The following is a 13,793-nucleotide window of genomic DNA, read 5'->3' on the forward strand; positions in this document are numbered from 1 at the left end:
TATATGAAAAGTAGGAAAATAGAAAATAGAAGAATTGGAAAGAAAAATAGAAAAACAAAATAGTCGATTAAACCAAGTAGCGCGCGAAGACGTAATAGTATATTATAATAGAATAAAAAAGTTTATATATATATATATATATATCTATATATGTATGTCTGTAAAAAGTGTCTGTGTAAGGAACCTAGCAAACCCCTTCTACATGGCCTCCCTCTACATGGTACAACATCCCGACTACTTCCACATCTGTTGAACCAATGACATCGGTGACGTAAGATTTGATCTTGGAAGTCTGGGACTTAACATTTTCCAATTCCAAAACACTTTGTAAATCTTTCTCCTTTATAGACGAGTTTTTAGCTAGAGTGGAATTTTTCAACTCATAAAATTCACTCAAGTTGCCGAAAAAATGAGGGTTTGCAGTGGCTTCATCGTGAGATGGTGGATCCAACTTGATTACTGCCTTGATACCACCACAATCAGTATGACCCAAGATTATTACACGTTTCACTTTGAGAAGATTCACAGCGAATTCCAAAGTGGATAGAAAAGAGGAAGCGGATGATTTTGTGTCACAAAGATTACCGACGGAAGCATACACAAGTGCTTGTCCGGGCAAGAACCCAAGAGCCGATTCGTTATAACGAGAGTCGACACAGGTGATGACAAATGACGAAGGCGATTGTCCCAAGGCCGTTTGCTCAGGAACAATGCCTGGATGTTGAGATTGGAAAGATGAGAGCCAGGTAGCGTTTTGTGCGGCTAATTCGGCATGGATATGAGCTTGGGTATTAGAAGCAGAGTCTGAATGAGAAATGTCTGGCATAACGAAAGAGGTGTGGTGTAAGGAATGAAATGCGAGGTGTACGGGTGAAGCGAATATTATTTTTATATGTTGGCGGCTAAATAGAAGAAAAAAGAAAAGAAAAAGATATATACAACTAATAAAACATACAGGATATAAACAGCATAGTATAGAATAGGGAAAAGAAAAGAAAAAAGACAAAGGACCATTGGACTAGTCTTTATATATACAATGGCAAACGGCAGATGACAAAAGATCGGCGGGAATTTAGGAAGGCAGTGTGTGCCGATCGCAGGTGTCAGGATGTATAGGGCCAGGCACAGCCAATAGCAAAGCAATGGCGTCACCGTGACCGAGCCGTGACATCAGCGCGCGTCGGACAGGACAGAATGAATGTGCGGTGGACAGAGTCCGCCCGGACTGTCCGGGGCGATAGTGTCTGTTTAATTAATCGGACATTCCCGTAGAACGAGCCGCGCGCGTGGCGGGCTTTCGTTCTTTTTCTTTTCGTACGGCGCTAGCGGGGCGTGGCCAGACCAACGTGGCGGGCTGCAGCTGCAGCTTGTTGGCCAGGCGTCATCGATCGCCAAGGGCTGGCCACGTGGGCTGCACATGCAAGAGTGTTTGTCACGTGTACGCTGCGGGCCAGATCTGCCACGTGATCTGGGCTCAGTGGCGGGGTCTTTTGGCGTACGGCTGAAAGGGTGTGGCGGTAGGTGTGGCGGGGTAGAGTGAAAAGGGAGTCTTGGGTTCGCAGGGCTCTGACTAGGGCTCTGTAGGGTTGTGTTAGGGTTGAGGCTGAGGCTGAGGACATTTTTGGGCACGTGGGTGAGGGGTAATTGCTAATTGTCTTGGTTTAGGGTCGTCAAGGGTTGTCGTTTATATCCATATATATGTGTGTGTGTGTGTGTTTATATATATATATATATATATATATTGTCTTCGGTTTTGGTAAAAGGAAAGAAAAACGGAACTTCACGTGGCAGGCATTACCCGGAGTCCCGTCCGTGCATCCGGGTAACACCTTTGATATATTCTCATCTCATCCAAGCGGTTCTATACTGTAAAGGGGATAAGTAGGGAATAATAGTGAATGTATATATTTTTGCAAAAACAAAATATAATATCTATATAAATATATATACACATATACATATACATATTTCTGGTTCACGCACCTCAAAGCATCACACCCCACACGATGATCAATAGTAAAGATATACTCTTGCATAAAGAACCAAACACTCTATTAAACGAGCCGTCGGTCGATTTCCATTTGATTTTAAACCAACAATTATTCAACATCCCGTTCAATCTCCTATTGAAGAACGAATCTATACTCTACAATACTCTAGAATCACACCAATTACAAATAAAATCCATATCGCAAGAGATTTCAAAACTACTGCAAAAAAAGGAAAAACTCCCCTCCACCTTCGACAAACAAGTGGAGATCACCGCCGTGGATAAAATCACCTTGCTAATCAACACCGTCGATTCCATTGAAAAATCAATCAAATCAATCTATAATCATGATTTACAACTGATCCTCACTCTAAAGAAGCGTTACGAGTTTTTCAATAATTTGAAACTCGCCAAAGAAACAAGAAAGCAAAACGCCTTGATAGATTGGTATCAAAACTTAACCAATTTGCTCATAACAGACTACTTGATTAGAAATTCCAACGGAACCCCGACTTCCAACAAAGGTATCAAGTTTTTCAATCAATTGCATAACGATCCAAATAATATCATTTCCACACATTTGCTAGATTCAGACATTCTCATCACTTCAAATCAGATATCAAATTCTCTTTTGATAAACCATGACTTATCCTTGCTTATCAATTGGATCGAAACAAATTCTCATCCACCTTTATCCAAATCGTTTAAAAACTTGATTTTCCAATCAAGATTCCAACAATTCATAGAACTCATCAAGCAAAACGATATTTCCAATGCAATACATTGTTATCAAATCCATTTGATCAACTTCATCGATGATCCAACCCATTTCAATAACGTGAAAGCCGCATCAGGCCTCTTAATCTTCTACCCCTTTTTAAAATCTTCGTTATCCTCTTCTAACGACTCAGCAATCACCAGCACAACATATTTTGATAGAATCTTTCATAAAAATTTGAAATCTAAATCACTTTCTTCTTCTTCTTCTTCTTCTTCTTCCACTATCTCGAATTTCCATAATTTCAAACTAAATAATAACGATTTATCCATCTATAAACATCTTTTGCATGATAATCGTTGGCTTCAATTGAATGATTTTTTCTTATCGGAATATTATTCCATTTACGGTATCTCCGTAAACGATCCCCTTTTGATTTACTTATCCCTTGGAATTTCTTCTTTGAAAACTAAAGAATGCTTAATCCATGGTTCCACTTCCACCTCTACAACACCTTCACAAGTCCAATCCTATATTAATGATAATGTTTTAAATAATAAATGTCCTGTTTGTAATAATGATTTCAAATCCATCGCGTCTCAATTACCTTTTGCTCATCATGATAATTCTATTTTATTCGATAATCCAATAATGTTACCCAATGGTAACATTTTCGATTCAAATAAATTAACTCAATTGACATCCCAGTTGAAAAGGCAAAACATTTATCATTTAAATGATGATCAAGTTTTGGATCCAATAGAATTAAAAGTATTTAATAAAGATCAATTCGTTACAATGTATCCTACATAACATAAAGCATATCTTTCTTACTTTCTCTCTCTCTCTCTCTCTCTATATATATATATATATATATATAATTGAAATCACCTCTCATCCATCTATTCCTCTCCTTTTCATTTTGGGCTTCATCCAATTCTCTTTGTCTCTTGATATCATCAATAGTACCCAAGACAACTTCCGTCTTACGATACACTTTCAAATCATTATTAAATAACCCACCAGCACCTTTCTTATACCCATCATCTTTCTTGATCCCACCATTATTTGCCATTTGATCTTCCATCTTGGAATTTAATTTGCTCTCTTCAATTTCTTTCAAATTCTTTTCATGTTCCAATTGTAATTCTTGAATTTTTGCATTAAATTCCTCCACTGTACCCATTTCTTTCCTTATATCATGACAATATTGTTCAAAATTAATTGGTAATCGATTCTTCAATGCTAATTCTATTAATATTGGATGATGCTTTTCTTCACTTAAAAATTTGGATTTAACTTGTTTACGACTACGATAGGGAAATAATTGTGCAATTAAATTGAAATCAATCCCCCACATAGATAACGCCTTGTAAAACTTTATTAATTCTTCATTACTCCATGGTTCACTATATGTATTATTATTGGCATCTTTACGTCCATATGATGCACTATTATAAAGATTATTAAATGGATTTTCATCAATCACTTTCTTATGTTGATTCTCTAATCTAGCATTCTCATGTCGATCAATTTGTGTACTTTCATCATCAACAACCATTTCACCATCTGCATTCAATTTTAATTGAACTCCCGCTTGAGTTTGAGGACGATCCTCCGGAACTTCACTATTCAATAATTCTTCAGCTACTCGTTTACGTTCTTCCTTTTCTTTATCAATCTCTTCTTTATTTAATTCTTCTAAAGATTTAAATTCAAGTCTTGCACGACGACGATTCTCACGACGCTCTTTACGTTTTAATAATTTATTCTTATGAGCTTCTTTAGCTCTATCAAAATTCTCACTTATTGTACCAATGGGTAATGATGGTTTACATAAATCAGCCATCGTAAATGATTCTTCGTCTAATATATATTTACTGGATTCACTAACTGGAACATGTTTGGGAATCTCATCAAGATTCTTGACAACATATTGTTCATATAAATTATCCGTTCGTTGAAATAACCCATCTTTTTGATTAGATTGTTGTTTTTGTTTGGGATTCACAACAGAGGTACTACCGGGCATCGGAATTCTAGTAGCAACACTAATACGATGCGATGATGATCCAGATTTTTTAGATATCGATGAACGAACTGACATACGACGTCTTTTCATAGCTTGTAATGAGGAATCCTTTTCAGTAATACTATTAAATCTCATCTTATTCAATCGAACATTTGTCACTGAAGGTAATCGACTATTTCTTCTAGAGCCTAATGTTTCATTAGGTTCATCTTGATTAAAAGTTGGTTTGAAATTCGGCCGTAACCCTCCACTTAATGAATCTAATCTAGTAGATCTTCGACGATGTGATGTAATTGATGATCCACCAATAGAGTTTGATCTTGAACTTAAATTATCAATATCAGATGGTGGTTGACCTAATAATTTATGATGTGCTTGGAAAGGTCCAAGATGAACTTCTACACGTTTAGAAGAATTATTTAAAGACGCTGATTTAGAGGTATCATTTACTTGAGTAGGCCCATCAAGCTCGTTATGATTCATAACAGGTTGTGTGTTTATGAATGAGACATCATCAGGTGCTTGACTCTCTAGTTGTGTTTCAAAATGTTTATTATTTGACTTATTATTCGAATCTATTTGGTTCTTTAAATTACCGGAATCGTTCCCATGCTCAATTTGTGTAGGCCCATCAATTCGATCATTATTATTCAATGGTTCTTTTTCATTGGAAGTTCCGGACTCATTATCATCTTCATCATCATCATCATCATTATCATTATTTCTATGATTTATTAAATTTGGAATTGAATTTATATTGGGTTTTTCAATAGATTTCACAGTAACAGCAACACGACGTTGTCTGATTTTCGGTATAAAACGTTTACCACTTTTATTAACAACGTTACTCATTTATAATTGTAGAGAGTATTGATATTTTTAATTTTATTTCTTGTTTTTAGTTATTATTATTATTATTATTATTATTATTATTATAATTACAGAATATTAAAATAATGGAAGAATGAGAATATGTATACTTAATGAAATCAATCAACACACTCAATAAGGCAATCTATACAATTTGTAAATTGATTAAATATACTTGGTCTGGATTAATAAATATAAAATATATCGTATTAATATTTTAACTTGATGAGCCTAATTTTTAGAATTAAGTTATTAACTTCCGTTCATTTCCCCCGGCACGCATCTATCTTTTACACTAAACTTTTTCAAACCTGACACGTAAAAAAAAAAATCAAAACTGTCACGTAAATCAAAATACAAATACTGATAAAGTATAATAAAAAGAATAAAACAAAACAAGCACAATATTACTTAAAAAGTAAATAAAAAAAGAAAATAATTTCATAGTTTATAAAATATATTAAATTATATTGTTATACAAACTTATAATAGTATACAAACGGTAAAAATAAACTAATAAGGCTTGAAACGAGCTTTCTTTGAATGCTTGCTACTCTTCTTCTTACTCTTCTTACTCTTCTTTTCTTTCTTGTGAGATTTTTTGTGTTTTCCTTCTGAAACTCCTGGTTCGGTATTCTCTGTACCCATATCAACTTCAATATCATCATCATTCTCATTAATTTCATCCAAAACATTTAAACGTAAAGAATAATCGAAAAAATGTTCAGGTATTTTCAAAGATTTCGTAGTTGTATCAATTTTCCAAAGTTTAACATTACCATCTTCACCACATGAGTACATATTACTAGGATCATTTGGATTAATAAATACATCTCTAATTACTTCATCACCATGTGCTTGTGGTATTATAATATTATTATCTTCAGCTAAATCAATTTTCTCATTATTAAATGGTGAAATCTTCAATTGACCTTTGCTTTCTTCGGTTTTACCTGTAGCAATATAGCCAGGATAAACATCAATAACGTAATTACAACCCCAATCGTTTCTGATATCACCAAATTCTATTGGCTTAGGTTCCTTTAATACTTCAGATTTATCATTTAATTGATGAATTGCAAATGTTTCCATATGTGATAAAGTAAATATTCTTCTCGATGATAACCAACCGCATGAATGAATAGATGAATAATTAATAACTTGGTGTAATGAATCTTCTTCTTCAGTTTCAGTCAAATCATAAATATTTGTGTATCCATCTGTAGAGCCACTCATTAGAACTTTAGAATCGTTTGGATGAAATTTAATGTCTGTTATATCATCATGATGTGAGTCAACAAAAGATCTTATCGGAGTATCCCAACTTCTAATATCATATATATATAATTCTGCATCAACACCACTTAACTCAGTCCCACATGCCATCATATTATGTAATGAATCTAAGGACAAAAAGGGCGAATTTTTTTCATTAGTTATTGTTTTTATACAATCATTTGATTTCAAATCATATATTTTTACTGATTCATTTGTTGCTGTAACCATTAATGAACCACCATTGTAATTATTGTTTACAATTTCAAAATCATTTATTGATGTTTCACCAATTTTAATCTTATCTTTGATTTGATTGGTTTTCCAATCTAAAATGCTAATTTCCCCATTACTCAAGCTAGTTAACAAACCATAGTTGTACAACGGTTTAAACTTCAAACACCAATTGTTAGAGCCAAAAGATGTTAAATTGATTGGGATAACTGACATTCTTAGTCAGGAAGTTTAATCCAACAGAAACTATCTATCTTAGATCTTTAAAGAGTTGTTTAATTTTTTTTTTATGTTCAGGAATTTTTTGGATGATATACTTGATGAATATTTACAATATTTACCCGGACTTAAATGTGATAAATGATATCTTTAGTGCATCTCTACATTAAATCCAATAAAAAGATATATTATTAGTTAATAAAGAATACATTTAATAAACATACATTATGTTATACCTTTATGGATTGTAATTTCTACATACATTAATGCCAAAGTGTTGAGCGTAAAATATTACGTACTAAGTGATATTTTTATACAACCTGTATTTCTCGGAATATAAATAGAGCTCGTTTTTATATACTTCTTTAGTTTTATATACGTATTTACCCCGAGGAGGACAATTATAAGAACAGTTAATACCAAAAAGATCGTACACAAAGCTGTAGCTTAATGCACGGTGGGTTATTACTCATATTAAGTTGTTATTAGTTTGTTGCTTAAAGCCACAATTATGACGACATCCAGTTTTTTTAGCATAAAGCTAGAGCTATGACATATTTATATTAGATAATGTCTTAGTATTTTTTGAGGTTTCAATTATTTAGATACACAAAAATTATCCAGGTAATTAGAACTCGTGCATTAAATGTATATTATATAACCATATCTTACTCTCTTATTTTGTTCGAAACGTATACTATAAAGTAAGGTTAATAGAATTAAATAAAATAACAATTTTAAGATAAATATTTTGCTGAGTTCAGTAAATACCACTACTAACAAGACCTAGAATTATTATGACCAAATCCAAAGCAGCAAGAGCCAAGCCTCACTAGGGCAAAATATATATATATATATATCAAAAATTTAGTGTAAAAAATGTGAATATTAAAGTAAAAATATTTACTTTATTTAAAGAAGAATAAAATAATTCCCAGCTCTATGGGTAAATTGAATTCTCTGTTATTTTCAATAATAATTACAAGAAGGTCTTAAAATATATGAATGAGATAAGAAAGTGGAAAATACCATAATAGAATTACTGGAATTGAAGAGAGGCTGGCATTATTAAATAATAAATTTTGATGTAATTTTGGATTACTTCTTTTACATACTCAATAAACATCTATATTAATTTACAAAGTATATTCTTTATATAGTAAGTTAAAACAAGCTCTATTCATAAATGTTCTTTAACCTTAAAGAACATTTCCTTTTCTTTAACAAATACCTTAATTACGAACCATACCAGGCATGTGAAAATTAAACACTTAATAAAAATGTCTTTTTAAGAAATAAATAGAAAATAATTATATTATTTTCCAACAAGAATATGTAGTTGAGTATATTATAACAAGATAAGTAATGATGAAACTTAGGAGATAGTGACAAAACTACATAACCAAATATTTTAGAATTTAAATATTCTAGAAGTGTAAATCAATTTTCAGATGAGCTTAATGAAATAATCAAGCTCATAGATTGGCAAATAATCTGGATAATAAGCATTTTTAACATAATTAGGCTAATTATGAGAACTGAGTCTTGAAATCCAAAAAATGAGAATAACAACGAGCCATATCAAGCAAGTATTATAAAATTGTGTGTGAGTGCTTACTGAATAGTACCATTTTATCATTGTTATTTAATAGAAATTACCTACTCTTCTTCATCATGGAATTATCTAACAAGCTATAGATTTTTGCAAAACATTTTCCTGTTTTTTACGAAGTTCTGTTGTAATACGAGACTGACAGGACAAGGATGGTGTTTCAGAGTTCGGATGGTAGTGAGATCAGTAGTTACAGGTTGTATTACACAAGATTATTGTATCTCCCCTTGGTCCTTCTCTACATAGTATATAATAGCATATTGATCTATACATGCTCCTTATATACATCTTTAGAGCTGGCCAGTTCTGGGCGCATAGTTACAAGATACGGTACACTCATTGAAACCTGGGTGTCATTCTTACTAATAGGTATCCTAGACAAACCAGAAGTAGGTACAGATTCAGTGGTTACAGTTGATGTTCCACGCCTGCTGAATAGTTGTTTCTCAGCTGTGGTCAGCTGATCTGTCCTCTCTCGAGGCTTCTTTTGTACTGATTTCTTGTAAGTATTACGTGAAAGGCGACGGCGCTTAGACGGTTTTATAACAGTTTTCGTAAAAGGGCGTGTGGTCTAGTGGTATGATTCTCGCTTTGGGCTAATACAGCACGAATATGCGAGAGGCCCTGGGTTCAATTCCCAGCTCGCCCCTTTCTTTTAAATTTTTTTGGTGTAACAAATTTATGCTTTGCTACTCCCAGTAGTATATCTTTTTGACTGCTAGTTTAATACCAACTGTTTATTAAACTATACAACTATGTGCCTGAGCCTATGTAAGTTAAATAGTATTATTATTACGTTCCGATTTGTTCACTATACACTTCCATCTTTTGTATTTCGTCCTTTTTGTTTTCTGGTTCTTACCTCTTTGTTCTACCTTAACCCTCTAGTTTATTCTTTTAGCTTTAGATTCTTAAATAGAATTTATGTTCATGATTCACTTACTTGTTAATCTACATGTTCATTCCGTTGTCACGTGATCCTGATTTATACACGTTACTACTAACGTAGATCACACTTCGTGACATTTTAACAAAAAGAAAAGGGGCGAGCTGGGAATTGAACCCAGGGCCTCTCGCATATTCGTGCTGTATTAACCCAAAGCGAGAATCATACCACTAGACCACACGCCCTTTTATCACGTGTTTATATTATGTAGTAATCTGGTTAGTATTTTACAGATGACTATAACCCTGATTATTCTCATAATTATAACTTACTTATCTTATTCTGTGTAATTCTATATAGATGCCTCATGGGCATCGTTTTATATACAAGCGAGTTTACGCGTCGCAACATGTTGACGCAAACGTCTCTGATTTAGTTAGGGCTTGTAAGCTCCTAACCCTGGACACAGTGTACTGACAGTATCACTATGCCACAGTTTATTTTAAAATAATATAGAACAGGTGTAGAAATGGAAATATATATCAATAATTTTTCCCATCAGTAAATTATAATTTGCTAAGTACTCCAAGAAATGTAAATTGTTGAGAGAAGCTATAGTTTATTACAAATTTAGTGATTGAATGTTGTCTTACAGCAAACAAGTATGTACTCCAAAAATTAGATAGATGGAACTTTTGAAGGTCTTCCATGATAAGGGCCTTCGTCTAAAGGTTTAATCAATCTTTTTAGATATATTTAACTTTGTTAAATTAGAACTTACCATTCACTTTTAAAATTCATAGAACACTAAATATCAACTGGATAAGATGTTATGTATTATTATATTGCGGTAGCTGGTTGCGAGACATAAAGTTATGGATCTTATTTCAAGCTACAAGATGTTAATCCGATATTAACATGTACCTATGAATTCGAAGAATTCAATATTTTACTCACTTGCAAAAAATCCTCATAGTTATCTAATTGTATGCATTAGTAACCTCCGCTTAAGAAACTGAAATTATTGTAGATCTTAACGAAGTGTTATTATTTAAAGATATTATCAAAGGAAATGCTTAACTAATACAAACTTATAAACTTATAATCTTACGATCATGCAATCCAAGAATTGTTCCTTAGTTATTACAATTCATTTTAAAGTTTATATTATTATTCTTTGTGGGCATTAGGCTTGAGACGCTTAATCAAAAAATTAATCACGACATCATCACTTAAGGAATTTTGGGTTAGTTATTACGATATCTATAGAAAGTGGATAGGTAGGATTCGATGATACAAGGAAGATAGTTCTTTTAATTATACCATAAACATCAAGCTTGTGCACAAAAGTTCCCGCACAGATAGTTGGCTTTGACTTGGTAATAATTAACAACCACACTTTCATGGCCTCTCGAAAAGGTCAAAAACCACTCTAAGGCTAGAACATAAAGGTTAGCAACTAAATTACCGATTCTTTCACGTTTGACTTTATATTTCACTCTCAAAGATTACAGAAGGCTGTGTAATTCACCAGTGTATTTTCGTTCACTAGTTAAAAAAATGACAAACCTTAACTTCCGTAGTAGAGGATATCATGAAATACAAACAAAAAATAGATTAAAACAGAACAATATTTACTACTAATAGAATTGATGCTACCATGTGTTATAGACCGACACCTAGCCAACAATAGTCTTTATTTAGTAACTTATTAATAGACATAAACAACATCTCTGAGCTCCCAGTAACATCAGTTATACTTGTTTCACTAACCCTCCCCCATAAAAACAATTCTTTATAAAGTAAACACAATTACTACAATATCCCCTTACCTCTATTAGCCCTCTAAGACAGTTGATATTCGGCCTTATTTGAAACGTTGTCTCCAATGTCAATTGATGAAAAAGTTGTCTTTTTAAAATGATGGAGAATTGGAACCTTTTGACATTCCCCCCTCAAAGGTTGTTAGTTAGATTGATTTTATTACTGAAATCGTTATTTCACATACAAAATATACTATGATTATAGTCGTAGTGGATAAGTTCTCTAGAAGTGCGTACTTTATCCATACGTAAACTACTTTAGGCTCTTCTCTTCCTCCAGCTAATAGCACGTTTTAATGCTCAATACAAACTACTCTCTTTCAAATCGATTTTAGCTATATTTCTAATGAAACCTTGTTAGATATATGCAATGATTTATCTAACAATAATATATCAGCTGTTGATATACCTAAAACATTTTAATCAATTTTGTTAAGAATCACTGATCTTCTGTTTCAATCACCAGATGATGTGGAGCTTATGACTAATGCAACTTAAATTCCAAAAGATAACCAAACTAATGATTATGCCTATGTATTTGGTATCACTTATTTAACGGTAAAAAAGTATTTGAAAATTCAACACATATCACTGGATCCGGTTAAGATCATAAATGTTGGCACTAATACTATGGAGTTACTATCATCATTCGAAAAAAATCGAACTATTAACATAGGATAGATCTAAGGATTCCTCTATGATACAGACAGATAATCTAAGAAATTATCAGGCGCATATATCGATAGAATTTAAAACTTCAATAAAATTATTTCGATAATTGACTTTAATGTAGAAACTTGTGAAGAGTTTTGTGCCCAACAATATATTGATCCTATTCTTACTCGTACCTATAATTTTGAAATGTTTAATACCTTGCCTATGTTGATTATAACATCTTTGCTGGCCGACTCTAGTACATTATCAAACTCCAATTAAGGGAGCAAAGATGATGTAAACCTGTAGATCATTTGAATCCTTTGCAGTGAAGTTAATTTCAGTCAGACTTTAAACAATAATTCTGTTTACTAGCTAGTTATAAGTATAGAAACCTCCTACCCTCTTGGGTAGGAATAAGTAGTATATAAAGATATATAAAATACAAAAATTGTATGCAGACTAAAGGTTTGGTAATTTACACATTTTGGCTTGGACAAGAGTTGTCAATTCATCATCATCTACAGCTGAAAAAATGTTTTTTCATCCAAATAACCTCATAAATGTTGCCTGGCTCTTAGGATTAGTATAACATGTAAATACTACATGTTATACTGAATTCGGTTAAAAACAATAATAACTATTTTTAGTTGAAGCTCATACGCTTAGTTGAAAGTTTATAGGTGAAATAAAGACTAATACTACGGTAGACTACGAGTTGGGTTGTAATATGTTGTAATAACGTAAAGGGTTGTCTTAATGATTATAAACTTGTGATATACTTAATTACTTTACAATCATCGCCCTCCAAGATGCCACTGTATCCCTTAAGTTCCGACAATAACCTCCACTATAGCTTCTTTTGGAATATATTCCTTAGTTCACTCCTTTCTTGGTCGAAATATATTGATTTGTATAAGGTCTATTCAATAGCAACTAATAAAGGTTACAATTATCTGTGGTAGATCCAGTTAGGGCATGTGACCACGAGCTCGTGGGGTCACGTGGGAAGAAGCCAGACTTTGAGGCTTATACAGATGAATAAGTATGTAGCTTGAAAATGTGCACGGGAAGAATGTATTTCGAGAGAGGATAGCGTAATCTATCATCGGGTCTTAAGAGATACAGGAGTATCTAAGAAGACAAGAGATCTGAGATGATCTACAGGGCGAGCCTGTAGATATCAGATACAAGTTAGAAGTAGGTTAACTTCTGAGTTAACTCTACACGTGGGATGATAGGTAAATGTTGAGGTACGGTACTACCATCATCGGCAGAGACTATGCGGTAGGCGTAGTCTATGAATTGGGACTGCGGTTACAATTCTGCTCGTTAAGAGTATCTTCCAGAACGCCGGTTCTGATGAGAACATAATTGTTATGTCCAGGAAGCTTGTGTCTGACGAGACATAGGTCTTATATAACAGGAACGTTCTATGAAGATGGATATACAGAAAGAGTATTCTGTTTAACGAAACAAC

At 33.1% G+C, this 13,793-nt stretch overlaps 4 protein-coding genes and 2 non-coding genes across 6 annotated transcripts; 2 read left to right on the top strand and 4 right to left on the bottom strand.

Moving 5' to 3' along the window:
- Positions 1 to 184: 184 nt before the first annotated feature.
- Positions 185 to 826, bottom strand: NCE103 (carbonate dehydratase NCE103; the record flags this gene model as incomplete). The annotated part of the gene is made up of 1 exon (XM_004178886.1): positions 185 to 826. The coding sequence occupies one exon, from the start codon at positions 824 to 826 to the stop codon at positions 185 to 187; it is 642 nt and encodes a 213-aa protein (XP_004178934.1).
- A 1,180-nt stretch (positions 827 to 2,006) lies between these two features.
- FYV10 (glucose-induced degradation complex subunit FYV10) lies at positions 2,007 to 3,521 on the top strand (the record flags this gene model as incomplete). Its single annotated transcript, XM_004178887.1, has 1 exon — positions 2,007 to 3,521. One exon carries the CDS (start codon positions 2,007 to 2,009, stop codon positions 3,519 to 3,521), a length of 1,515 nt encoding a protein of 504 aa, XP_004178935.1.
- Positions 3,514 to 5,592, bottom strand: BDP1 (transcription factor TFIIIB subunit BDP1; the record flags this gene model as incomplete). Its single annotated transcript, XM_004178888.1, has 1 exon — positions 3,514 to 5,592. The coding sequence occupies one exon, from the start codon at positions 5,590 to 5,592 to the stop codon at positions 3,514 to 3,516; it is 2,079 nt and encodes a 692-aa protein (XP_004178936.1).
- Positions 5,593 to 6,123: 531 nt separating this feature from the next.
- Positions 6,124 to 7,335, bottom strand: TBLA0B05920 (uncharacterized protein; the record flags this gene model as incomplete). The annotated part of the gene is made up of 1 exon (XM_004178889.1): positions 6,124 to 7,335. The coding sequence occupies one exon, from the start codon at positions 7,333 to 7,335 to the stop codon at positions 6,124 to 6,126; it is 1,212 nt and encodes a 403-aa protein (XP_004178937.1).
- A 2,175-nt stretch (positions 7,336 to 9,510) lies between these two features.
- On the top strand, positions 9,511 to 9,599 carry TBLA0Btrna10P. Its single transcript is given in 2 exon segments — positions 9,511 to 9,547; positions 9,563 to 9,599. It is a non-coding gene; the product is annotated as a tRNA-Pro (tRNA).
- A 393-nt stretch (positions 9,600 to 9,992) lies between these two features.
- Positions 9,993 to 10,081, bottom strand: TBLA0Btrna11P. The gene is given in 2 exon segments: positions 9,993 to 10,029; positions 10,045 to 10,081. It is a non-coding gene; the product is annotated as a tRNA-Pro (tRNA).
- Positions 10,082 to 13,793: the final 3,712 nt, after the last annotated feature.

This window comes from Henningerozyma blattae, chromosome 2 (assembly GCF_000315915.1).
Source record: "Henningerozyma blattae CBS 6284 chromosome 2, complete genome".
Taxonomy (NCBI): Eukaryota; Fungi; Ascomycota; class Saccharomycetes; order Saccharomycetales; family Saccharomycetaceae; genus Henningerozyma; species Henningerozyma blattae.